The sequence below is a fragment of the Tigriopus californicus genome, chromosome 6, assembly GCF_007210705.1.
Source record: "Tigriopus californicus strain San Diego chromosome 6, Tcal_SD_v2.1, whole genome shotgun sequence".
NCBI lineage: Eukaryota > Metazoa > Arthropoda > Copepoda > Harpacticoida > Harpacticidae > Tigriopus > Tigriopus californicus.
Genome location: NC_081445.1, coordinates 12941221 through 12966153, shown reverse-complemented (window position 1 = coordinate 12966153; position 24933 = coordinate 12941221). Strand labels below are relative to the sequence as shown.

The 24933-nt window shown below is 38.0% G+C and overlaps 2 protein-coding genes across 5 annotated transcripts in view; both read left to right on the top strand.

The window, feature by feature from the left end:
- Nucleotides 1–1618: 1618 nt before the first annotated feature.
- On the top strand, nt 1619–8154 carry LOC131881994 (uncharacterized). Of its 2 annotated transcripts, none has more exons than XM_059229003.1 (2): nt 1619–1925; nt 7064–8154. In XM_059229003.1, the coding sequence occupies exons 1-2, from the start codon at nt 1637–1639 to the stop codon at nt 7939–7941; spliced, it is 1167 nt and encodes a 388-aa protein (XP_059084986.1). In that variant the 5' UTR covers nt 1619–1636; the 3' UTR covers nt 7942–8154. The 2 variants fall into 2 exon arrangements, with proteins under 2 accessions (XP_059084986.1, XP_059084987.1); XM_059229004.1 differs by lacking the exon at nt 1619–1925 and adding an exon at nt 4696–4744.
- A 1357-nt stretch (nt 8155–9511) lies between these two features.
- LOC131881836 (NPC1-like intracellular cholesterol transporter 1) overlaps nt 9512–24933 on the top strand; it is a 19468-nt gene continuing 4046 nt past the window's right edge. Inside the window, exons 1-16 of one of the 3 annotated variants that reach the window (XM_059228810.1) lie at nt 9512–10119; nt 15611–15749; nt 15823–15930; nt 16816–16892; nt 16959–17008; nt 17164–17251; nt 17319–17537; nt 17597–17738; nt 17796–17954; nt 19823–19960; nt 20026–20111; nt 20191–20356; nt 20417–20594; nt 20780–20986; nt 21905–22038; nt 22112–22276. In XM_059228810.1, the coding sequence (XP_059084793.1) occupies nt 10007–10119; nt 15611–15749; nt 15823–15930; nt 16816–16892; nt 16959–17008; nt 17164–17251; nt 17319–17537; nt 17597–17738; nt 17796–17954; nt 19823–19960; nt 20026–20111; nt 20191–20356; nt 20417–20594; nt 20780–20986; nt 21905–22038; nt 22112–22276 (2169 nt within the window). In that variant the 5' untranslated portion in view covers nt 9512–10006. Of the gene's footprint in view, nt 10120–15610; nt 15750–15822; nt 15931–16815; nt 16893–16958; nt 17009–17163; nt 17252–17318; nt 17538–17596; nt 17739–17795; nt 17955–19822; nt 19961–20025; nt 20112–20190; nt 20357–20416; nt 20595–20779; nt 20987–21904; nt 22039–22111; nt 22277–24933 lie in introns of those variants that run through there. The other 2 variants (XM_059228809.1, XM_059228811.1) reach the window with 2 other exon arrangements.

Genomic DNA, 24933 nt, shown 5'->3' with positions numbered 1-24933 from the left:
GTGGTTAAGGACAAGCACAGGGTTCACCACTCATCCATCCTATATCTTCATATTACATCATGATTAGATACCCATTCATATTGCTAGTTATATTCATGTTTCAGGGAGAAAAAGGGGGAACCGGAAATTTGATGCTTCTTTATCAATTCAGACTCCATTTTCGAATATTTCAAAAAGATCACCAAAAGTTATTGTTGTGCGAGTTTATCCTCTTTCCAGCAAAAGAAACCTTACATCTCTGGCAACCCTAGAAAGTGGAAAGTTCAAATTCTACTGAGCGTTCATATTATGCTCATGCAGCTTGTATATTTTGCTAATGAATTGTCAGTTGCCATAACCCAAGCCTGCCCCAATGAAGGCACATTTAGACGTAAAAGCCGTTGACAGTCCATAGTTCTAAAAGTCCGTCGTTCAGTCCATCATTTACGCATTGAGGAAGCAACTCCTAGAGAGTGCGATGAGAGCTAGCCAGGCGGACTAGTTTTCAGAGCGAATGAATGTCAGCTGACCGGTGGCTACTAGGGTATAGTTTCTGATTGTAGAGGCGCTGCTTTCCATCAGCTTGAGTTGCACTGTCCACTAATTACCGATTCAGCTGCAGTAAAAAAACACAACTAACTCGATTTTTACTCTTCTATGTTACTTCTTCTATGATTTACGTGCAAGCGCTCATGACCTTACCACGGCATGAAACACTAATTTCAAAGAATATAGTTGCCCACCGTACATGATTTGCATTACTGGTAAAATCTCGGCTTCAATCCGGTTTCGTGGCTTGCCATTACAAGGGGTTGAGAAAATATTTGGTCCTCATGGGCAAAACATTTTTGTTATTTTTTTCCAATCTCAAAATGGCCTCAAACATTTAGTATCTTCTACCAAAAGTGCAAAATATTATTTTTCTATTTTGTATGTACGAGTATAAATTTCCAAATCTCATATTTATTCGGTCGGCTGTGAAATTAGTATGCAACTAGTTTTGCAGTCGAGCTTAGAATAAAGCACTTTGTAATGTTGTAAAGAAAATTATTAAAGTTTAAACATTTTGAAAAACGATGAACAATTCATTCAAAGAAGTTTGGTCCCTTTTACGCTGCAGTGTTAAAAAAACGCTTTGCTTAATGGCTAATTTATTGACAGAAACACTTGCTCTTTTCTTATATATCATTTGGTTGCTACATTGCTGATTTTCTTCTCAGCAATTGTTTGACAATCTCAACTAAAATAAACCCTGTTTAAGCCTTTATAAAAAAAAATCAGCGGTCCCTCATATAGGCCTGGCATGAAGGAAATAAACAGAGAGGTTGCGTAAAGCTGGCTGTTGTGCAAAATGTACCATTCATTTTTCTCTGCAAATGAATCTTTCATTCAGTTTTTGATGAAAATATTACATGAATCTTGAATGGGGTAGAAAATATATTTTCTTTTCAGACACATCAGAAAACGCTCAAACATTACTCTTTCTTAAAAAACCATTTTCTTGGCCCCAAGCCGTTACTATAATTCCCGACAATGAAATCCATTTTTCATTGTCTCAAACTCTAGTTCCAATGCTTCGATTTTTTTCATTAGTTGTCCGGGAGACACACTCTTTTCACTCAAGCACAGTCCCTTTTCAGAGCCCAAATCGATTACAATGCACTTTTTGACAATTTCAATTCTTCAACATATCTGCTTTTTCCAATTCTTTGCTATATCCTGGGCTTATGAACTGTGCTCCCAAGGCAATTGCTACGCCTTAGACCAGTCCAAAACTCACTTTTCTTCTTTGGAACTGATGCAGATTCACCACTGCTTTGGACTGTTGTATCTTAAAACCGTTTCCAACGTTGGAGTTGGCAGTCTGACGGTTAAGGACTTGGCACGGTGCACATTTGAATACGGAACAGCAAATGAACGAGTTGAAGTCATCCCAATGAAAGAGGGTAAGGCGTTGGTGGAATCAGGCATGTTTGATTAGAAAAATGTTTATGTCATAAGCCATTTTACAAACATGCTTTTAGCTGAGTGATTTAGCCTCGAGTTGGAAAATTGTAATTGAAAATGAGGCAACTGTTTCGGTTTTGGATGCAGCCATCGCCCATGTCCGGTATCACTTTGGTTCTTGTTCTGGGAATGTGATTACTGATTAGCGTCTATCTAAAGTTTATTTGAGGGAGATTAGGAAGGAGACTATTGACATCCCTTGCGTTAGGCAAAGAGACCTTTAACTAGAGGAGTGGACATCAGTGGAGCTAGGCCGATTTTTCGTTTCGTCACAGCTCTTTGACAGAGTCATAAATAGAAACAGGCAGTCAGGTACTGACATTTGAGGCCAAACTACACCGCTTCTATGATATTCATAACAACCTATTCCTATCACGCTAAGACTTTTTACTACAAAAACCAGAAAGTTTCTATATTTTCATTTAAAGTAATATACTCAACATTTTGTCATAAAAGCACGATTTTTTTTCTTTTAAATTGCTTTTCCATAATATATGGTAGTATCCTTTGGGACTTTGGGGGAGCTGAAGTATTGTTATCACAAAGTGGCCTCGCTTTGCTGATTTCCATGTCCAATCCTCCTGTTGAAGGTATCCTTGGGTTAGGTGGGACACTGTGCTAAGTGCCGCACCAAGTCTCCTGGATCCTCCCTTGAAGTTAACCTCACGGCTGCTGGGTTTGAACCAGTGACATCTGGGAAGAAAATTTTCTGCTTGTTCACTCTGCCGTATGGACTCCTTGGGTTCAATAGCTCCTAACAATAAGGTTTATTGAAATATTTGGGTTCTGATGTAATCATAATATTCTATATTGCAATGAATTTGACATTGGACTACTAATATTTTAACTACTAATTTTTACAAGTGCACTTGATGGCTTCTCAATTGAAGTTCTTGGGAGTAGGCCACTGTTTGAGGATTTGTGTCCATCCACTGAATTGAAAGAGTTGTTCTGTTGAGCTATACCTTGTCCTTAGTCGGTTGATGTCCGCCATCTATGGTCAGTGAAAAAGGGATAATCTACAATTGAACCTACGACCTTCTCATGGCTGGAAAGAGCCTCATCAACTTAACAAAATCTACTCCTTCATAAAAATACATTTATTCTGCATATCTTACTCTAATGCCACAATCTATTAAATCAAATTGGCACTCCCATTTTAGAAGTGTTTTTTTGCAATTATGAACCGCCATTTGAAATGTTGCTCCAAGTTGAAGAAAAGAAATACCAGAATTAAATGTTGCCGTCTGAAATCTTTGCCTTGGAAGCTTATTTCTGGGGGTTACTAGCTATGCATGTCAGAGTAAGTTAAAGAAGCAAGAAAATGAGTCAAGCATGAGCAAGGTCGCCACTCTCCCAAGTGTGTCCTGTGTGCATATCACGAGTTTGAGAACGTCAAAGTGGACATCACATTGAATATTGCCCCGGTCAAGTGCTCGTCTGAAGGGTGACCAGTTCGAGGGCTTTAGTCTGAGAACCGGTCACCCGAAAGACGAGCTCGAGTCACAATATACTGTATGTCGAGAGTGAAGGCCGTGTCTTGTCACAGTGGTAAAAATACCCTTTAAAGTTTTGATGGATATTCCTAAACTCATCTTGACATTTTACTACCTCAAAAATTAATGTGGAACAATTTTCATTTTACTGCTTTATGGAATTCTAGCCCACATAAAAAACTTACATGCCTAAAAACATTATAAAAACAAAAAAATTCAAGAACCTATTCAATGTAAATAGGGAGCACAGTTAGTTAGCTCTTGAATAAAAATTATGATATGATCTATTTCATTGCTACTTTGTTACACGGGATTTTCAATGTCACAAAAATGAAAGATTATTTTTCTTTTTCTTGCATAGTCTCACAACAGCAAAAATGTGCTATATATGTCACCTAAAACACATAAAAAAGTGCAATCTTTGAAAATGTGTTTTACAACCATTATGAATACACTTAGTTACCCATTCACTTGAATTCTGAAGACGACACATGCAACAAACAATGTTTTAGATTTTGTCGTTTCTTGAAGGCTTTGTTGAAACTGATCAAAAATAGCTTCTTTAAGACTTCATTGATATTTATGAAATTATTAGTGACCGCCCATATAAATGTCTTTTGGACAATTCTAAAGTAAATTTTCAAATATCTGCTCTTTGGAGGGTTTTAAGTTATTATGTTGTGCAAGATTTTAAGTCAATTTGAAAATATGCAAGAAAAAGAAAAATAATTTTTCATTTTCGTGATAATGAAAATCGATATCAAATCTTTGGGAAATTGAATTAACATATAACCGGGGCATTTTGAGGCTAAAAACACTTAAAATTGAACCACTAAATCCCATGTAACTAAGTAACAGTGAAATAGATGATATCATAAATTATATTCTAAAGCTAACTATCTGTGCTCCTAATTCAGATTGGGTAGGTTTTTGAAAGTTTTAGTTTTTTTAATGTTTTTAGGCATGGAAGTTTTTTATGTGGGCTAGAATTCTGTAAAGCAATAAAATCAAAGTTGTTCCCTATGTTTTTTTGAGGTAGAAATATGCCAACGTGTTTGGGAATTTTCATCAAAACTTGATAGGGCTTTTTGAGCACCGTGTTGTGGTATTGACAGTTACGGGAGTGATCAAAACGAATGAATCAATACCACAAGACACAGACAATACCTCAACATATATTGTGACTCCGAGTCACCTTGGTTAATATCAGCTAACTAGTCAATTCGATCAAACAATTATCAACAAGAAGGAAAAGTGAAATGGTGAGAACTCTATAATTTGAGCAACTCGGAATCTTTAAACTCAGACCACTAGCAGTCTTTAGAGCCAGGTAAATTCAATGTCCAAACCCTCTAGTGACGGTTACACTTTCATAAAGAGGAGCCTTTCGTTTTCCTATTTATTAGCCCAATTCACTCGTGGATGAGCCAATCAGATGGTGTCCCCCAATTCATTGCCACGTCTTTTAGGGCCGGATGACTTTTGGCGATAAAAAGGAAATCAAAATGAAGATAGTGCCGAAAAATGAAGCGAGTTCATGATTGTTTATTTCAATATATTTGCGAAATACCGAATTGCGTAATGGAGTTTAGTTTCTGCTATTGGTCACCATTTGAATTCTCGTTCGAGTTCATTTCCAGGTCAAGTCAAATTTTGTTGTGTTCACTAGGGACCCTGGATTCAGAGACGCGCGAGATTTGACAAGTGGCTCCATTTCAAAAATGTAAACGATCAGTAGAACTAAAAAGTTTCCAAAGAGATTTTGAACTGATGCACTGTATAAGAAAGAGTTCTATCATGACAAGGATCATTGAATATTTTCTTCAAGGACATTGCCAAATGTTACTTGAAGACAAGCTGATTCATGGATATGGCATTTTAGATTCTTCTTATTATTTTGTTACTTTTGAAATCCTTTCTGAACCCCATTTTTTCATAAGATTAGATTGCTTTAATATTTCATTAGATTATTCAGATTAACATTATCACATGTGGGCTTCCTGAGCCTGCCAAGAAACAAGTCCCTTTATACTTGCTATGACTACTATCATCTCCTACTTCTCTACCTTTAATATTATTTAGTCTTTAACCTTTGGCTTCAACATTTCATTTTTAAAACCATTACTCTTCTATCATCATCTCTTGGTGCCTTGAGTGGTTTCACAATAAACAATAAACTTTACAATGCAATTTGTTGAATATTGTAGTGACTTTTCTCTGACAAGCCCTCTAGTTTAGGCCTTACTTGGTGGGAAAGGTTTGGTGATTACAAAAAAGTGGCGTTTCCTTGCATTAGTGTCCTTGCATTAAGCAATCAAAATTATTTATACTAATTGCTTCGCAATTCAAAGGGAGTTTTAGCCAAATTTCTGTTTGTAACCAGACTTTTGGCACACAAAAAGATTTTGGGTTGGCTAATACAATTAAAGATGTTGATCAAAATGGTCAGTGCGTGGATAAGGACGAATTACTATCCTTAAGTAAATGTAAGTATGCGTTAATTTTACTATAATATTGAAAGAGACATAACTTTTTTGATTAGTTTCATTGTATTCTGAAAAGTATTCACCCCACACATTTGAGGTAAACCAAATCACATGATTTAAAAGTAGCAAAAATATTTCAAAATAGAAGAGATAGACAACAATTGAGCTCTATGGATAAAGAAACTTATTGCAGCTCTTGCTAATGTCCGCTTTGAAGCTTGATGCACGAAAAAAAAATAAAAAAATTCTTATTTTCATGACATGATCTCACCCAAGAAGAACATTTTATGGCGATAGGAACAATTATAATTGGGTGTAAAAAACCTTGTTCAAATCCCAAAAATACATTTTTGCTCACATAATGCTCATAACCATTTGGTATCCCCTTCGAAGTCTCAGGGTTCAAAATTAGGAGAATATAATAAACGCAACTGCATCAATTTTAACTCCAATGTTTTTCTTTTGATTTTTGTGTTTTTCAAATTTTTTTTCTTGAAGTATAATTTTCAAAACATTGCCTGAACATACCGAGTGCCAAATATAATTGAATTGGGAGTCTGAAATCCTTTATGAGCACCATGAATAATATGATTTTCTTAAAAAAGTAGCATTGTTCTAGCATTTTCGAATTCCAATTAGCATTTTTAGGATCGATTTTGCACAAGCTAGCATTGCTGGCTGAAAAAAACCTGGCCAGCCTGGTTGTCATTTCATTTTGAATTTTGCTCGAACAAACACGAGCAAAGGCGAGCAATGCAGAGGTCAATTAGCAAATCAAAGAAATTCCTCGACTTTCGTTATGTAGTGGAGAGTGAGCAAAACGAATGATATTGAATGAGATGCTGTCAAAATCAAAATGCATTCTCTTCTTGTTTGTTCAACTATTGGTTTGATAGTTGAGATTGCAAAACTGAGGCTGAGGACACGACTTTTTGTGAGCAGAGTTTGTCAGGGGCCTAAATCCAAGCTTAGAACTCCACCCTGGAGAACGTGATTGGTAAATCAGGCCAAGATAGCATTGCCTCCACTTTACGATGAAATTATCAAACCTTGATCGAAAATAGTTCCTGCATAATGCTTCCCACTTTTTTGCAGAATTTCAATTTTGTAGCTACGGAGCGCAACAGCCAACTTGCGCCATGAGCTCCCAGAAAATGGAACCCAAACCACTACCCCCACTCCCTGATGGAATTCCATTCAAATCCCAATCAGCTGCCGAAACAAGCTTAGGGATCTTGATGTGTGGTGGTCTGGAAACAAATACCCAAGATCCAACGTTGTGCCACCTCTTCAACAGGACATTGTGGGCGTGGCAAGCCTTCCCGTCATTATTAGTCGGAGGCGGTCGGGGTTTGATCTTTGAAGGGGCTGAGAAGATCGCTCTCATTGGAAGCCGAATTACCCCTGAAGGAGGCACCAATGCTACGCAGATATTTGATGGATCCAAATGGACCCTTGGTCCAGAGTTGCCGCACAAAAGCTGGGGTTTGCAAAATGTGGGACTCAATGAGTCCCACCATCTAATCGTGGGTGGATATGCTGTAGGAGTGTGGTTCTTGGATGAAGTATTGATCTTTGACATGGAATCCCTAGCCATTCAGCAAATCGAACCATATCCTGAACGCACCCTAATCTTTGGTGCCTTAAAGTACTCTTACGAAGGCAGGGATTATGTTCTTTGTTTTGGAGATCAAAGCGACCCACTTGACAAGTTCATGTACCAACTTGACTTGGACAGTTTCACATGGGGCAAGTTTAGTGGAGAAACCCCGGTAACGATCGTGTCGGCACGCTCAATGATGGTTAGTCCGAATACCATGTGGATCGCCGGGGTTCTATCGTCAAAATGGAACGCGGGCCCTTTCTCTTACAAACTGACATTGAAGAATGGAGAGGCCATTTGGAACGAAACGCCTCCGCTGGCGTCAAGCCAGGTCATGCTTGGAACTCTGGAGAGAGAGCTCATTGAATGAAATAAACCCGGTGATGAATCCTAATTGACAACGGAAAGTCTCGAACCAAACCTATCCAACCTATTCAACTAACCTTGTTCCTCAACTTAAGACTTATATTTTCGATTGATTCAATTTCCATTATATCATGACGAAAGGACGTCACTCCATCTGGGTTGCTAACGTCACTTTTTCATAACCTTACATTTCATTTATTTATGTCTCTTAATATATTCACATTTTAGCATTTTAATATTAAGGCATTTGGGGATTCCTTACCCGGGTTTGGATTACTTCATCAAAACAAGGTATCATGTTAGGAAAAAACCAATGGTCCCATTGGGTCCCTTGGCAACACCAAGAGCCCTTGTTTTCTTGCTTTCAACCATCAAGCTTTCTCAGTGTCTTGCCTTATCTTCCTAGCTGGAGTGCGGTTGCACTGAAAGAGGGACGGGCCCGTCGCATTTCGTCTCCTTCACAGTAGTTTATTGGTACCATAGTTTTTGTTATTTTATAAAGTGGCAAAGCCTTTTATGTAAAAGGGCTCTTTCATTTACAAGATTGGTACTTTTGGGTGTTGGTATTAGGTTGGAACACAAGCCAAACCAGATGTTATAATATATTTCCCTGAGAAATTATGAAATGCATGTCTTGTGATCAGGGACAAGAAATTATTAAAAGCCATTTTCTACCACCTGGCAGAAATTGGTGGTAGAAAATGGCAGAAATTAGTCCAAAATAAGTGGCAAAAAATGGCAGAAAATAGAATTCTTTGTATTATTTTCAATCATCTTTTTCCAGTATTTACGATCACCTCCGTCAATTTTTAAGCCTACCTGTATGTAGTTTTGACACGTTGGGATGGGCATTTTGCATCGAATGTGAGATACAACCACTAAACGTCTTTGGTGTGTGATCGAGTTTGAATTTTGCCACCACGATCGGTTGGAGTCAGGGATGCCATTTGATCTAAACTTTTTAAAGTCAAAATGACGACAATTGCATTTAAAAAAAGTTATATCGTATTCAATAACCATTTTGATGACTGTGAAAAAAACTGAAATTGTCGTGGCCAGGCGTTGGATACTGCAGGTGGTCTATGGATACTGTTATCAACTCAATCAACCATCAAACAGTAAAAATATCAATATTTGAGGAACATTTTGCATTTCAGCCAATGCTATATCAATATGCTTTGTAGCAAAGGACACTTGAAAAACTTATCCAACCCATAGTTGCAGAAATTCGATCAATCTCGATTCTTCCCATCGCTGCTTGTGATGGCAAGTTATTCCGTTAAAAAGGCGAAAGCCAACTGACTTTTACTTAGTGTTACTTTAAACGTTTGATGGGAAAAATGAGAGATGAAACCATCATTTTTTCTTCTGCAATATTTAATCATTTGACCTATAACTCTTTCTATTTTGGGCTTGATTTGTTATCTATCCAATAGCGTCTATTATACATGAGAAAAGTAGGAAAAACGAGATTGTCCCAGGGTCTACAATGGAAGCAACTCGAGTTCTCGTGTAGGGCACTAGTTTCTCTTGTCGTTTCTCTTCTCTTTCTTCTGATAGGCCTAGAAAATCGGCGAGTGAACGTGCAAAGTGTGTGTACTGTAGGTTCAGATGTAGTTTCACGCTCAAGCCATACGATTGCCGACTGTACAACATTGCTTGTCAACCTTGGGCTGACGAACAATGGTGAATTAGAACCCAACAAATGCATAATCAGAGCGCAACGTCCATATTCCCAAGATTAGCCTAACTTGCATCATCCACATACAGGCGAACTTGAATTTAGTGCACGTGTACCGAGTTCGAACCCAAGTAACGGGCACAAAATGGGACTCCAGTGATTTTTTGATGGGAGGGATCCAGTTCGAATGTTGCTATGCTACTATCACATTTTGGAATCGGGACCATGACATAAATGACAATGAAAGTATTTGTCAAGGAACCCGCTATTGGATACTCGTCTAATCTCTGACGTGTTTGAAGTCAACGAGTCAACGGGACCTTCTGAGTGATCAGTTGATCCAGTAAAACCTCTTCAGACAGAAGACGTGACAAGTGAAGTGTTGAACATGACGGAGACCGTGGAAGAGCCAGGTTTAGTGGGCGTGGAGGCCATGCCTCCTTGCCGATTTGGGAATCTGACCGTGATTATGACCAAGTTCATTGAAAATTGTTTCTTCAGGTATGAGCTCGCACACATTTTTTTTTAGTTTCAAGAGTTTGGAGATTTCCTTATCTTCCCATGGGATTAAGATTTGGTTTTCTCAATTTGCATATTTTCTCTATAGTTCTTCGTATACTTCCTTCACTAAAAGTCTGAGCATTTACGTATCTTCTCAGCCTTTGGTGATGTGCAAATAATTGCTTGCACATTAATGGGATTCTCAGTGGACTCGAGGACATATGAACTCAGAGTCATGAAGACACCTCAAGTTACATTAACAGACAACAACAAGCACTTTACTTCCATTGGTATATCTTTTGGTGGATTGGACATTTTGTTTTGAAATTTAAAGACCATCAATCGATTACTTGTTTACGACAGGTCACATTTTGAACAACAAATTGAAGGCCGCAGGTAGGCTTAAGCACGGGCTTCTAGAAAAGTGGCCTGCGAATGAGATTCCCTCCAAATTGGCCTGCTGTGGGTCATAACATCTCTGAGCCGCTTTTCGAATTAAAGTGATAAAATAAGAAACGCAGATCCCTTCAATTAAAGACAGGGCATCTTTATATTATTCACTTGTACAGTGGTTTGTTTGAAAGTTATGTTGTCAAAAGTGTATGTAGCTGACTAGGAGTGAGGCGAAAATTCGAGTATCATAAAAAACTTGGGACACATAGAAGGTATGAAAGGTATCTGACACTGTACGTCTTCAAAAGTATCCATGAGCTTTGTCCCAACCCAGGATTTAAGGTCTATTCTAGAGATCTTAGGGGCTTAATGTGCGTATTGAGAGCACCTTCAAGTCCTCGAGAATCCAGGTTAGTTCGAACAATGAAGTCCACATCTCTTCTTTCTCGGGCTCCTTCATTGTTTAATTTGCTTCCCTCTGATATTCGTAGGGAATACGTAGGCCTTGTTGATCCGGTAGCATCTTTCAAGTCAGACTTGGACAAATGTTTAGATAGCATTCCAGATCAACCCTACATTCAAGGATTAGCTCGGTCTGCCAACTCAAATTCGTTGGTAGACCAAATATCATATAAAAATTGAAAGGTAATAAATAGACGAATTATAATCTTTCATTTTAATAGTACTGGGGATTACATTCCCTGTAGCGGTTAGAAAAGCCCGTGATTATTAAGCTTATTACAAACCTCTTTCGTTGAGAAACTAACTCGTTGTCATGTTGTACTTGATTTCCTGGGTATCCTGATTCAAAAAGTATACAAGTGGGCCAACATGATTTTTGACCCAATTCATGACTTGGAGGATACGTGCAAAAGTTCATCGAACTGAGTTTTGCCGGGTGTCATTTTCGAGTGGGTCGAACCAACTCCAGACTAGTTTTGTTCAGTTTCTCAGTTGCATAAATGAAGCACCACTTGATTTATTTGCGAATTTTTTTCAAGCTAGAAATTGTGTCACATGACGCACTTAACGCATCAATCAGTCGGAGTAGGTGCAAGACAAATTTCAACAATGTCTGATGATATCAAACCCAACTAATAGTTTATATTTAGTTACCACAATACTGGGCAGTTTTAGGCGTTTAAGCCAATGCAATGGGCTAGGTCTCCAATGTCAAAAACAGAAAACGGTTATCAAGCTCTTAAAACCAGCTTTTACTTAATTGAGATAAGTTGCAGAACTAAATTGCTTATCAAATAGAAAAAATCGCTTCAATCATCAAAGTGTCAGGGGCCCGCCCAAGCTTTAGACTCATGATATGTCCTGATTGTCGAACGGTTTGAAATTTAAGGTGTAAAGCTAAGGTTTTAATTTGAATGGAAAAGATACACACATAATTTTAGTCTTAGGAATATCTGCAAACATTTATGAAAATAACTCAAACAGTCATTTTCATAGTACTAAGATTAGATTCCAAGTGGTGGTTAGAAAACCATGAGAAAACCAAACCAAACATTTAAAAAAACAGTCTTTATGCAGATTTTGAGCCCGCCAGTTGTTGAAAAATGAATGGATCGTTAAATTCATTTATGAAATGATTTTAATGGCTTTCTCCTCTCAAAATGTTGAAAGATGTGACTTTTAAGCACATTATTTTGAAATTTAGAATCGAACATTTTAAGCAAGTCAGTGTAAACGTTGCTAGGGATGTGCAACTCAAAATTAAAACTGGCAACTCAGAGAAAGAAATTGACGCCAAAATATCTGATAAAAAAATTGTAATTATTTTTAGAACTTAAATGATTTACACCCCATTTTTCAACGCAGCATGAACTCAAATTTTATTTTAAGACTTACCTGAGTTCAAAACTTTGTCAGATTAATCTCTTCCAGTTTACTTGAAAGATCCTGAAAAAAACACTTTACTGCAAATAGCACATGAAATCCACAAGTCCATGAGTCAAGCGTCTCAAGATTGAGATGAATTGCCTTCGCTCCAAAAAGCAATGCAACATTTTTGTCAAACCGTGAATAAGTAATGGTTCAATTGTGTCTCATGCGTCTCAATTGCTGCACTACCTCACACGGATTTGTCTACAATGGAAATAGCTCACAACTTAACGTAAGCTTGATGATTATCGTCAAGAATTGCAGACCGCATAAAAGGCTTTAAAGAAAGTTGGTAAGAGCCTTACTCAAGCAAAGAAAGCTTTTGAAATATCTATATAAAGCCTCCAATAGCCTATAAAAGGCTCATTTGTGCCATGCAAAGGTATATCCTTTATTCCCGGAAAGAATATGGGGAAGCGACGTACCATTAAAAACTTCACTTTCATTCTGAGCTGCAGGGTGACGAAAAAATCATGTAGATTTCACAAACAAGAAAACGTCTGACAATCAGTCGCAGCAGGTGAATTTCGAAGATGATTTTTCAACGGAACTAAATTCTCCACTCGCCTTTTGTAGACTTGAGTTCGACAAGTATATCCAGTTGAAGGTGGGTAAAGGTTTTCAAACATGGAAAAGTTATAGATTTTTTAAACTTTATTACGAAGAATTGGCGGTAAACAAGTACGGATGGCTTATCGATCTGTCATATTTTTGTTGTGAATTGTGTACACGCTTTCTTTCAAAGGTTAGTTTTGACTCAATTTGGCCACTCTAGGTAATATGCGTAAAAATATGGTTCTGACAGTTCTCACGGGTCTCTTCCATCTAGTTTGTAGAGACTCTTTTTGGTCTCATCAAACTGTTGGCACAAAAATGTCCGCAGGATACAAATAATGTCACTCACAATGTAGATGATTATTGTATTAAAAACATTCAAAGGAAACCCCGGGATAAACCTCATTTAGGCCTAACTTTGCCCACTGAAAAATAAAGCATTTTGTTGTAATTTCCAAACTATATAAGCTAACTGTTCAATGAGCCAGAAATCCTTAACTTTATCATTATTTGTGTAATTAGGAAATATTCTTTTGGTAATTTGTGATCAAATTTGATAATCATGTTGTAGCACATGATGTAATGAAGATTTACACACTTTCAGGTCTTGGTGTATCATTGCCGAATATTTATTCAGGGTTCGAGATCTGTTCCTTTATAGCACAAATTTAAGCTTACTTTGATTGAGTTCGGATTCAAGGGCCCAATGGTATTAAAAATGAAACCGAAGCTTGAACTTTAAGGTCATGCTATAGGCGTACATTTGAGCATGGACTCATGTTTCTAGGATAAAGATAAAATGGCAGCTATTTTCAAATAATGTTCGAACTAAAGTGAAACTGATGTACCAAGGGAAATATGTAGATTTCTCAACAATATCTTTGAAAGCAATCGAAATTATGTCGAACGATCTCCCGTAAGAAAGTAGAGAGGTTAGTGCAGATCATAGATCATGAAAAAGCTACAAAAATAAACTTCATTTGACGTTCTATCCTCAAACCGTGACTGATAAAAAGCTTATCTGAATTCATGTTAGCCAGGATTGTAATATGCATCTAATGACGTTCGTTCATACCTTCGTACTTTGTCCACACTGTAAGAGAAGAGCTGGAATATAAGTGGGTGCAAGCTTTGTATTGTGCAGCTCAATAGTTTGTAGTAACCAGCGTGCTCAGTCCAATTTCTGGACGTCAAGTGCAAAGTCATAAAACAAACAGCAAAAGAGTTCTTCTGTTAGTAAAGCAGTTAGGACAATCCCTTGCATATTTTGGACAATTTTGGACAATTTTGGACAAAAAAAACATCGAAATATTTGTCTTAGTTTTAACCAGCCCTAAGAGAACATTCTTTGTTTTCGAAATAAAAAAAGTAATCTAGCAAGCGTCAATTTTCATCGATTAGGGGCTTACCATCAAAGCACAAATACCGAAGAAAATAGTATTTAAGAAGCATGTTATTGCCTTCAAAATTTCAAAGTTTCTTACGCATTTATTTGCACTAATTTTGACACATAGGAGGGAAACATACTGAACTGGGAAAGCTAGTTTATTTTTGTTGTAATTGATAAAGATTTTCCAAGATAAGTTCTTATTTAATTCTTAGATAAACACGCATGCCCTAAAAACTGGGCAAGGTGGTTGTGATGAAAATGCGACCTGATTTTATAACTATGTTTGATAGCTATGCATGATTTTGAATAGATTGGTGATAAAGTTGGTGCTTTTCAAAAGATATTTGCCAGATATAGAAAGCAATTGGATTTCTTAAGGAGATATTTAATGGCTGAGGTGTTACGCTTATTTGAAGGTTGAGTAAACATTTGACCACAGGACAATGCACTATGATTTAATAAAAATGTGGCAAACATGAACAACATGTTTCTAAAATAGTGAACAATTAACATTTCTACACTGGCAAATACTAGAAGTATCCATAAAGTGTTCTTGAATTCAAAGTTAATACAATTGAACAATGTCATAAGAACTTTACCTGTAGAAATAAACCTGTTGTAAGCACCATCTTTATAGCAACCGATTTTTTTTCTTCATGACTGACTTTCGTTATGGCAAGCAACCTAAGAAGGTTTTTCCGGATAAAGTAACTTTGTGGGAAAATATATTTCATTGTCTCTACAAGTATGCACTTTTCTTGCGTCTGTTGTGGTTTCGTTGTGGGCGTTGGCAGCCCTGCTGCCTTGACATTTAGAAAAAAAAGAATAAAAAAAACTGTATAAAAAGTCATAACATTTTGGACAAAGAGAGATATGTTGGATTTAAACTTTACGGTAAAAAAAAGGTGAATTCTTCAAAAGTGTCAATCGTATGGAAACCGGCCAATGTTTCAAAATTTCGTGCCATTGAACGAATAGTTAGTGATTTTTCAATCGCAAAATCCTAAAGTCATCTCAAATATGGAATTAAGGTTATTAATAGTCCCTCCTAACCCCCGAATAGAAGTAATGTAATGAGGGTCTTGTTTTGAGGCTTCCATTGGATTTCTTATTTATGCCAATATCGACCAATCATGCGTTTACGTAATGAAAAGCAGGATACTTCAATCACTCCCTCACGTTAAGATACAGCAATGTGTTTTAGTATTGGAAATGAATCAAGTTGTCTCTCCTTAGAGTGATTTATTTCCTTTCACTCTATAGATTGGGTCTATTGATTGGAAATCATCCATGGAAGACGGTGATTGGAGCTCTTCTTCTATGCGCCGTTTGCTCCAGTGGAATGGCTTTTTGGCTCCAAATCACCGACGACGAACTCCTGTGGACTCCCTACGGATCTCCAGTAATCGAGCTCGACTCAAGTCAGCCAAGTAAAGGGGCGTGTCACATTTTGATGAAATGATTATTTTTTCTAGTTCCTGGAGGATAAGAAGTGGATCGAGGAAAACTTTCCAAAAGACATGCGGTACGAGTCGGTAATCATCGAGGGAGATAATGTTTTGACACCAGAACATGTACAATACGTAAGTAATTGCTTTAGCTACCAATAACTGGATAATCAAATGATATATGTTGTATAGATCTATGGAGATATCAAAGTAGTTCAAAATAAACGTTCCGATGTAATATTGCATCATTGACGCTATTTTAACACCATGCAAGTTCTACACAAAGAGGTGTGTATTTCCGGCACCGGGGCTTGAACCTACGACCTCTGGGGAGAGGACTCTCGCCTTGTCCACTCAGCCTCTACGGCTGCTCGTCTATACCATATCCTCGCGTAGGCTATGGTCTAATAGTATGTTGTAACTCTGACTGTCCAATCCTACATTCAAGGTCTAGCCAAATCCGCCACCTTTGATTCATGTCTGGATGAAATTTTATAGGAATATAAAGCTAAATAAGATGCATATTTTTCCATTGCTCAATGCTGGGGATTTCAGTTCCAATAACGATAAGGAAATCTATAAAAAGATACAAATGAGGCTAAAATCTGTAAATTGTGTGATGGAACAGTTTATTTCGTGGTATTTAACCAACCATCAAGTTATTAATTACGAATCGAGGGTGGAATGTATATTTGCTCAGAAATCGTAATTGACAATATAATGAAATGCATAACAAAGTGTTTTTGTAAATACCCGAGGTACAAGCACCTCATCTTTTCTTCAAAGAGAAAAATGCGATCAGTTTGAATTTGAAAAAAGGAATCAAGAATAAGTTAAAACTTCTGCGTCAAAAATAATTCAATTGAAGAGGAACTGATCACTAACTATAAATTTCCAACTTTAGAAAAATCAGGTTAACTTTCCAAGTCGGCCAAAGTATATATGATACAAACGAAAACGGTTGAGTTGGTTTGGAACGGAACATTTTCAAAATAACACCTTTTTGACATTTTGTTTCAGTTGGCGAAGCTCAATGAAAACGTTATCAACGCCACGACAGAAGATAAACTCCATAACTATACCGACCTCTGCATACGGTAAAAAGCTATTGGTTATCTCAAAACAAATCCTAAGTTTAACATTACATATTCCTCGATTTTTAGGGATTTGGACGCAGTGTCGAAAGAAGATTGTTATCAGGAGAGTATCTTACGTAAGTAAATCTTCACAGGAATTTATCAAGAAATAACAAACCGAGCTTCCCTCAGATTGAAAAGAAATATTTTGAATTGGACACTCCTTAAGCAAAATTGAAAATTGAAATATACTTCATTTCTTTTTAACAAAATGATTTCCGATTGTATGCAGGCCTTTGGAACAGTGACTTGAACGTGATCATGAAACTTAGCCAAGACGATATCTTGGAAGCTATTGATGAGGCTCTTCTTGATGAAAGGTAACGCAACTCTTAAACATACTCTTTAAGTCTTCTACTGTATAATCTAATGCGTATGGCCAATTAGGTCACGGGTGAAAACTCTTCTCTCTGGCTTGGCTTTTGATGGCTCTGGCCATGTTCTGAGTGCCAAAGGTCTCATGAATGTGTGGATCCTTCGTGAAAATGGCACCAAAGAAGAGAACCAAGCCAGCATTGATGAGGCCGCATTTGATTGGGAGACCGTGTTTATCAACATTGTGGTTGGAGAAGATGTTCCATCGGGTCTTCCGAATGGATCCAAGATGTAATGACGAGAGTTTTGAACTTTTAGTGACTTTTTTTGGACATAGATTATATTTATAGGTATGGATTGGCCGAGAGAAGCTACAATGATGAGATCGATGGAGTTGTGAATAGCAATTTCTTGCTTTTCTTGGTTGGATTTGGCTTCATCTTCATCTATATCGCGGTTGTTTTGGGTAGATGGAATTGCATGGAACAAAGGGTAAACCAACGGAAAATGGCTTTGAAAGGGCATTCTAATTGGTGGGTGTTTTCACAGGTACTTCTTGCATTGATGGGAATTTTGGTGATTGGCTTATCCATCTTTGCCTCCTTTGGATTGTGCTTTTATATGAGGATTTTCTTTGCCGACATGCATCCAATCATCCCTTTCCTTTTACTTGGCATCGGAGTGGACGATATGTTCGTAATTGTACAGGTAAATAGCTATCTCGCAACATACAGTTAGGGCGGAGATTATTGGCAACCCCTTGATTTTTCGACATAATTTTCATATTACTCGTGTACTAATGTTTCAAATAGCACAATTGTTTTTGAGGATAACAGCATCAGTATGAGAAAACATCACTCGAGAATTGAACGGATTTGATTACTTCGTTTTTGAGTTACAACTAATTTTGTAAAAGTAGAGGTGTTGAAAATTATTGGCAATGTTTGACACATCAAGTTCATTCTTGATTTACATTGACTTACTTACGCTCAAACTTTCCTGTTGAAACCTGTAGATCGCAGAAAGTATCCTGTCAAATTGTGCTTTGCAAGCTCAAGCCGGATTTATCCCCAAATGGTATTAAAAGGCGACCATCGCTTTGATGTTCATTCAATTAGAAATTCGTCTCGTTTGCATCATGGTCAAGGCCAAGGAGTACAGTGGGGATCTCCAAGCCAATCTGGTCGACGCCCATAAATCTGATAGTGGCTATCGATTCATTTCCAAGAGGTTTGGCATCCCAATTTCCTCAGTGAGAGCCATCATCAAAAAATACCAGCAACATCACACAGTTAAAAATCTTCATGGGCGGGGTCGAAAAAACCTTTCACCCACGGCTGAGAGGAAAATGGTCAGAATGGTTCGGAAAGATCCAAAAGTGACATCAAAGACTATCTTCAAGAGCCTGGAGGTCAACAAGATTTCAAGGTCAACGCTTGAGACAACTCTTCGTTGTATCGGTTTTGGTGGATTTCGACCCCCGTAGAACACCTCTACTCGAAAAGAGACACGTGAGAGACCGTTTGACCTTTGCTAAGGACCATGTTGACAAGGGTGATGCATTCTGTTCTCTATGCTTGTGGAGCAACGAGACCAAGATTGAGCTCTTTGGACAATGGACAAGGCATTTGCCTGGCATGAGAAAGGAAAGGCATTTGATCCAAAGAACACAGTTCCAATCATTAAGCATGGTGGTAGATCCATCACGCTTTGGGGATACTTCGCCGCCGCTGGTATTGGGAAGCTCCTTCGCATTGAGGGCACCATGTACAAAGAGAACTACCTCAAAGTACTGCAGGACAACCTGAAACAATCAGCGAAGGATCTCGGCCTTGGATGAAGATGGACATTTGTTTAGGACAATGACCCAAAGGATAAGTCCAAGATTGTTACCAAGTGGCTCTCCAACAACAAGATCAAAGTTCTGGATGGGCCAGCACAGAGCCCGGAACTAAACCCCATCGAAAACATTTGGTAAGAGCTGAAGCAACGGGTCAAGGCAAGGCATCCTCAGGCTATCAATGAATTGGAGGCTTTTGCTATGAAAGAGTGGGGGAAAATGTCAAGAGACACATGTCAGAACTTGATTGTTAATTATAGTAAACGATTGACTGCTGTCATGAACCAAAAAGGATATGCAATTGGTTATTGATGTAAATCAATCATCACGTTGCCAATAATTTCTGACATCATGAATCTAACATAATTGAGTATAATTCGGCAACCATTGCAATGATTGCAATCATACTAGCTGTGCTGCTTCTTCATACTAATACCATTTTTTTGCTGCAATTGTTAAGATACGTCGTAAGTTACTTAAGATTTTATATAAAAACGAGGGGGTTGCCAATAATTTCCGCCCTAATTGTAACTAGTTTGTATTGATATTTGCAACATTTTGTTCTTTTCACTTGCTGTCATACAACTTGTGACTTGGTTTCGTGAGTGAAGAATATAATGTACTGCAAATAATCAACACTACTTTTGTGTCATGTGTCACGCAACCTTACAAACACAAAATGAAATCTTGCAAGGGTGTTCGCTTTTTATTACAAATATTTGTCTTTCATTCACAGTCTCTTGAAAACCTGACCCCTAAACAGAAATATCTGCCAGTGGCTCAACGCATTGGGTTGACAATGAAACACGCCGGAGTTTCTATTACAGTCACTTCGATCACAGATATGGCCGCTTTTCTGATTGGATCAAGCTCGGTATTTTGTCTAGAAGCGTGAAAAGTGTAATTCCATTTCACAAATAGCTTCCGTGGTTTTTCCAGAGTATGCCTATTTTGCGGACATTCTGCCTTTTTGCCGCGATGGGAGTCTTGTTCTTATACATCTTTGCCAGCACCTTTTTTGTGGCGTAAGCATACGTTATGTTATAAACCAAGAACCATTTACAGTAGGTTTCGAGTCAATCGCCTCTTACTTGATTTCTATAGTTGCCTAGCCCTTGATGAAGGAAGGATTGATGCCCGAAAGCCATGTGGTTGTTGCTCTAGACCTAAACGTTCGGATTGGACACCAAACAAAGTCAGTCAAATCGAAATTGGCAAATTGGTCTTTGAAAAAGGCATCACCAAATATCTGTTCAAGCTTCCTGTTCAGGTATCGAGTCAACAAAAAACGTTTGAAGCCTTGAATTGTCTGAAGATTTCTACCTTCTAGATTTTGGTCATCATCATCGTGCTAACTGCATTCGGTGCTGGTGTATATGGGATCACTCAAATGAAGTTGGATTACAACTCAATATGGTACATGCGAAAAAACTCTTACCAAGTGGGGTTTTACGATGCTACGGCCAGACTGTTTCCAGACAATGGTGAACGTGTCCAAGTCTACATTGGTAAGCTCTTTATAGAGAATTTCACACATTTTCTGTTGCAACGATTGCTTTTGTCCGCATTTACTTCTTTTGCAAATTAGATACGGGGGACACGGAGACATTAAATAAGTAAAATCAGTCCGAAAAAGATATCTAAATTCCAATCGGTCAAAATCTTGCAGCTCATAAATTGAACTTCATTTCAGGGCAAATCAAGTATTGGGTCCATTTAGAATCTCTCTTGAAAGTAAAGGACACTCTGGACGGAAACTCATATATTCGAGAAGGGTCCATTCAGTATTGGTTCGATACCTTCTACCACGATTTCTGCGTTCCAAACGAGGAGTCCGTGGATGTATTTGCAGAGTTTGAAGGATTCCACAAAGACGATGTCCACCTCAATTGTTCAACAGGTATCAAGAACTGTCGAAACGTTTGTTAGAAAAGGCATCATGACGAAAGACAACCTAAATGGGCTTGAAAAGATCCGTTTTACAGTGTAAAAAAACCTCACAAGTTGTCAAAATGTGTCCTCAGCAATGCTTTGCAACCTTTAACATATTTTGATGGTTAGATTCAGAGGAACCTAGTCAATACAAAGGACTTTGAAAGAAATAGAAAGAGGGACAGAGGCGTTGAAGAAGCCCATAAGACAAGGAACTACATATCGCTAGGAGTACTTAAATTGTCCAAAACAATGGATAAAAGACGCTTGTCGAAAAAAAAAGTTGGATTTTGCTGCAAGTATTTCGTTCTTCTCCAAATGAAACTAAAGACTGGTGCAATAAAAGTGATGTCCTCACAATGTCCACTACGTAAGTCTATATGGAATGAATGAGTTATCCCTCTTGTGGCACAATAATCAACTACGATAATAAATGTGCTAGTTCATGCGTTCTTTGCCCTGCTATGTACTGCTTTTTGAGAAAGCATAACTTTTGACCCAGTTGTTCGATCGAGCAAAAAATTGAAATGCGTAATTTAGCGACCTGGGGGCAAGTCTTAATTGATGATGAATGCAAACCATACACTTAAATCGGAGATGCTAGTTGTTAATCTTGGCATCCCCGTTCCGGTTGGTTTCTAAGTGATCGCATATGTAAGCCATAGGGCTAAAAACCAAAGCAAAAGCGTATTGCCAGAGATCTTGGATGCTCACAAGTCCATTGATATATGTTGAATTTTTAACATTTTGCACAAAAAAGTGGAGAGCACCTTTTTAGGGCTCCACGCAAACTTATGTGTTGGTGTATCAAACTTTAGGTTAGAAAATGGATGAGAATATTTTAGCCGTCTTTAGCCACATACTACAATTTTTAAACTTTTTTTAGAAATGGGATTCAAGAAAAGCTTTCTTCTTTTTCTGGATGAAAATCGAAATTTTTACCAGGACCTGAAATTCAACGTGACTTTAGAAGACGAAGACCCATCGAACTTATGGAACACAGGGGCCTTCGAGATCACGGTAAATTTGGATTGCAGTTTTTCCCAAAAAACACAACTGAGCTAAACATGTAAGTCTCTTTTTGGGGTTTTAGGCTTCTCGAGCGAATTTCCAACATAGTGAGCTTCAAAACACCACGATTCAAAACGTGGCCATGGACCAGGTCAAGAACGAAATGAGTGCTGTTCAATTCGGCGGAGATGATTTTTCCACTCCGATTGTTTATGGATTCATGTACATTCAATGGGAAGCCAACAAGGTAAAAGCCATTAGAACTATGATTTAGCCCACTTTTCAACATTTATTGTTTGCTCCCCTCAAATCATCTTGCAATAAGTATATATATATATAGAGCATCGGAAAGGAAACATAGGTGGGATTACGAGTGCGAACGATCATAAAAATAATCTTTCCTCCAAGTGACAGAAATGTTCTTTCAGAGTATTGGTGAGAGAAGCTTACACATATTCGTTAACCAAATTCAGTGATGACTAACGGGGCCAAATATTTGGCAAATGAACTTTACCGTTTAAGGCCAAATATGGCCAAGTTATTACCCAATCTATGAGAAGCGATGAAACTGAAATTTTTGAAGTAAAAAATGCAGAGCGAGATAAAAAAGTCTGTGCTTAATATTTAACCAAACAACCCCAAAGCAATTACTGCAATCAAGAGCAGAAAGCTTAATCCAGTAAATGCACGCAGAATATGATTTAGTGCCTGCCACCCTATCAAGTGGAAAAACTACCTAAACAGACCAAAAATACCTCCCTTTCAAAAATGTTAACTAAAAATGTGTGTTAATTCAACTCAACTGCGAATCGAATGCTGTAAAAAGCGACTGAATTACAGGGTTGGCCACGTAATTCCGGCCAAAGAATATGGTGATTTTTGAAAAGCAAGTGGTCGAATTTAATTTTTTCATTTCTATTGAATAATAAATCCCATTTGTGCTAATCAAAGAAGCAAAGCTTACTCGACATGATGGACAATGCCGCTGGCAGGATGTTGGCGAACAAAAAATTGTTCTCGAATTCTCAGGAATGTCCATGAGCCCACAAATCAGGTCATTTTACCTGTTCCAGGCTCGTTGAAGATTTTACCGTCTAAATAACACTAGGCCGCTGAATCTCAATCTTTCGGCCCCGTTCAAGCCTCTGGTCCAATGTAACTTCAGACTGTACTTGTCTACGCTGAAATTTTAAGCGCTTTGCATGTAAGCAACAGTGCATTTATGTGCACTAGATATATTTGGGAACATTTGTGACAAAAAAGTTTATCTGAAAAAGTTTATTAAACCTTTTGTATTCAATATGCATGTGTGGGTATCCACAATTTTTAGTGTCTATTTTTTAATTTAGCATGTCAATGCAATTCAAAGATGTAACCAAGGTTACAATGCATTTATCCATGTCAATATCATTAATGAACTAATTCAAACCAATTAAAGCTTTGGACTTGGTCGCAACTACACTATGACTGATCATGAAAATACAAGGGGGCTCAGACAAAGGTCATGGTGAAAATGAAGTTAGTTTTAGTCCCCTTTTTCAGATGCCTAGCGTTTCCGGAATTGTTTGCCAAAACATGTGTCAAAATATCTTTCGTGTAAATGCACCAAAAGTCATCTTTGATTCCACCTTCGAGGCTCCTTAGGGAGATGTTGTACTCCTTGGACATCTGAACAACGTTAAGTTGGGGGATCCTCTTGATCTTTTGTCTGATCATATTGATGAGGGCAGTGGTTCAAACTGGTCGAGTTCTTGGTTTTCTGGACTTGTCCTCCACCTTTTCAGTCTTGTTGAAGCGAACAAGGTTGTCATGGACAGAAGATTTTCCCTGTTGGAGCCTCGTCGCAATGGTCCGCTTGGTGGCACCAGCATGAGACATCCCAATGATCTTCCCCCGGCCAGGTTTTGGTATCGGCCTTTCACTCTGGGCCAAAGATATAATTCTCCCGAATATAGGGGAAAACGTTACCAAATCCTTCAGGCAACCATAGGTGGGAACATTCACATTAGCTACTTGTAATTGCTTATGCTTTTGCCCTGCCTTATGAGGCCAACTCTGTAGATCTGACCACGGACCTCTGAAGATGTGGACTGCGAACGGACGCAAAAAATTCTTATCTGCTAAACCGTTCACTTTATTCCATATGAGCACTTCATACGACAACAAAATGTTGTTGAATAGGTGAAATTGGCCATATTTGAGCCCAGAGCTGTGCTTAGGGAACTCAGGAGATATGTCCAAAGTTATGTGGTAAGCACCACATAAAATTCAAATTTTCGGCTTGCTCTTGGTCAGCTACGAAAGCTTTTGACAACAAAACTTCGAAGCGGACCACGTTACAATAAATGATATAAAAATGACCTGTCTTTAATTCAACAGATCTACGTTTCTAATCTTACTATTCTAGTCCGAAAGTAGCTCAGAGCGACTATGACAAAGAGCTGGCCGATTTGGCGGGAAGCTCATTCACAATCGATATTTCTAGAAGGTCGTAGTCTCACATTGAGAAAAGTTAGCATAATGAAAAAAAAAATGGACCAACAAAGTAATAATAACAGTAAGTCTTTATTGCGACTCTTGGTCATGTTATGGGGTAAGAAATAATAAAAGCAATAAAGTGGTTGACTAGTGGTATTTGCTTGTTAGAAAAGTTCATTGGGTGGAGCAAATCGAAAATGTTGTGCTACGTAGTCCCGTAGAAACATTTGCTACTGATTGCAAGCATTTATGAAGCCTCAAAGCCTTGACAAGACAAAAATCCCAATGCCTGAAAGCGTTCCGAAAGGTTGGGCACGGACAAAAATTCCAAAATATAGGAAGCCATTGTTCAAAACGAGTTGCAAACTAGCAAAAAGGCTTAAGAGCAGTTTGAATCCAGTCTCCAAAAAAAGTTGGACGTAGTTC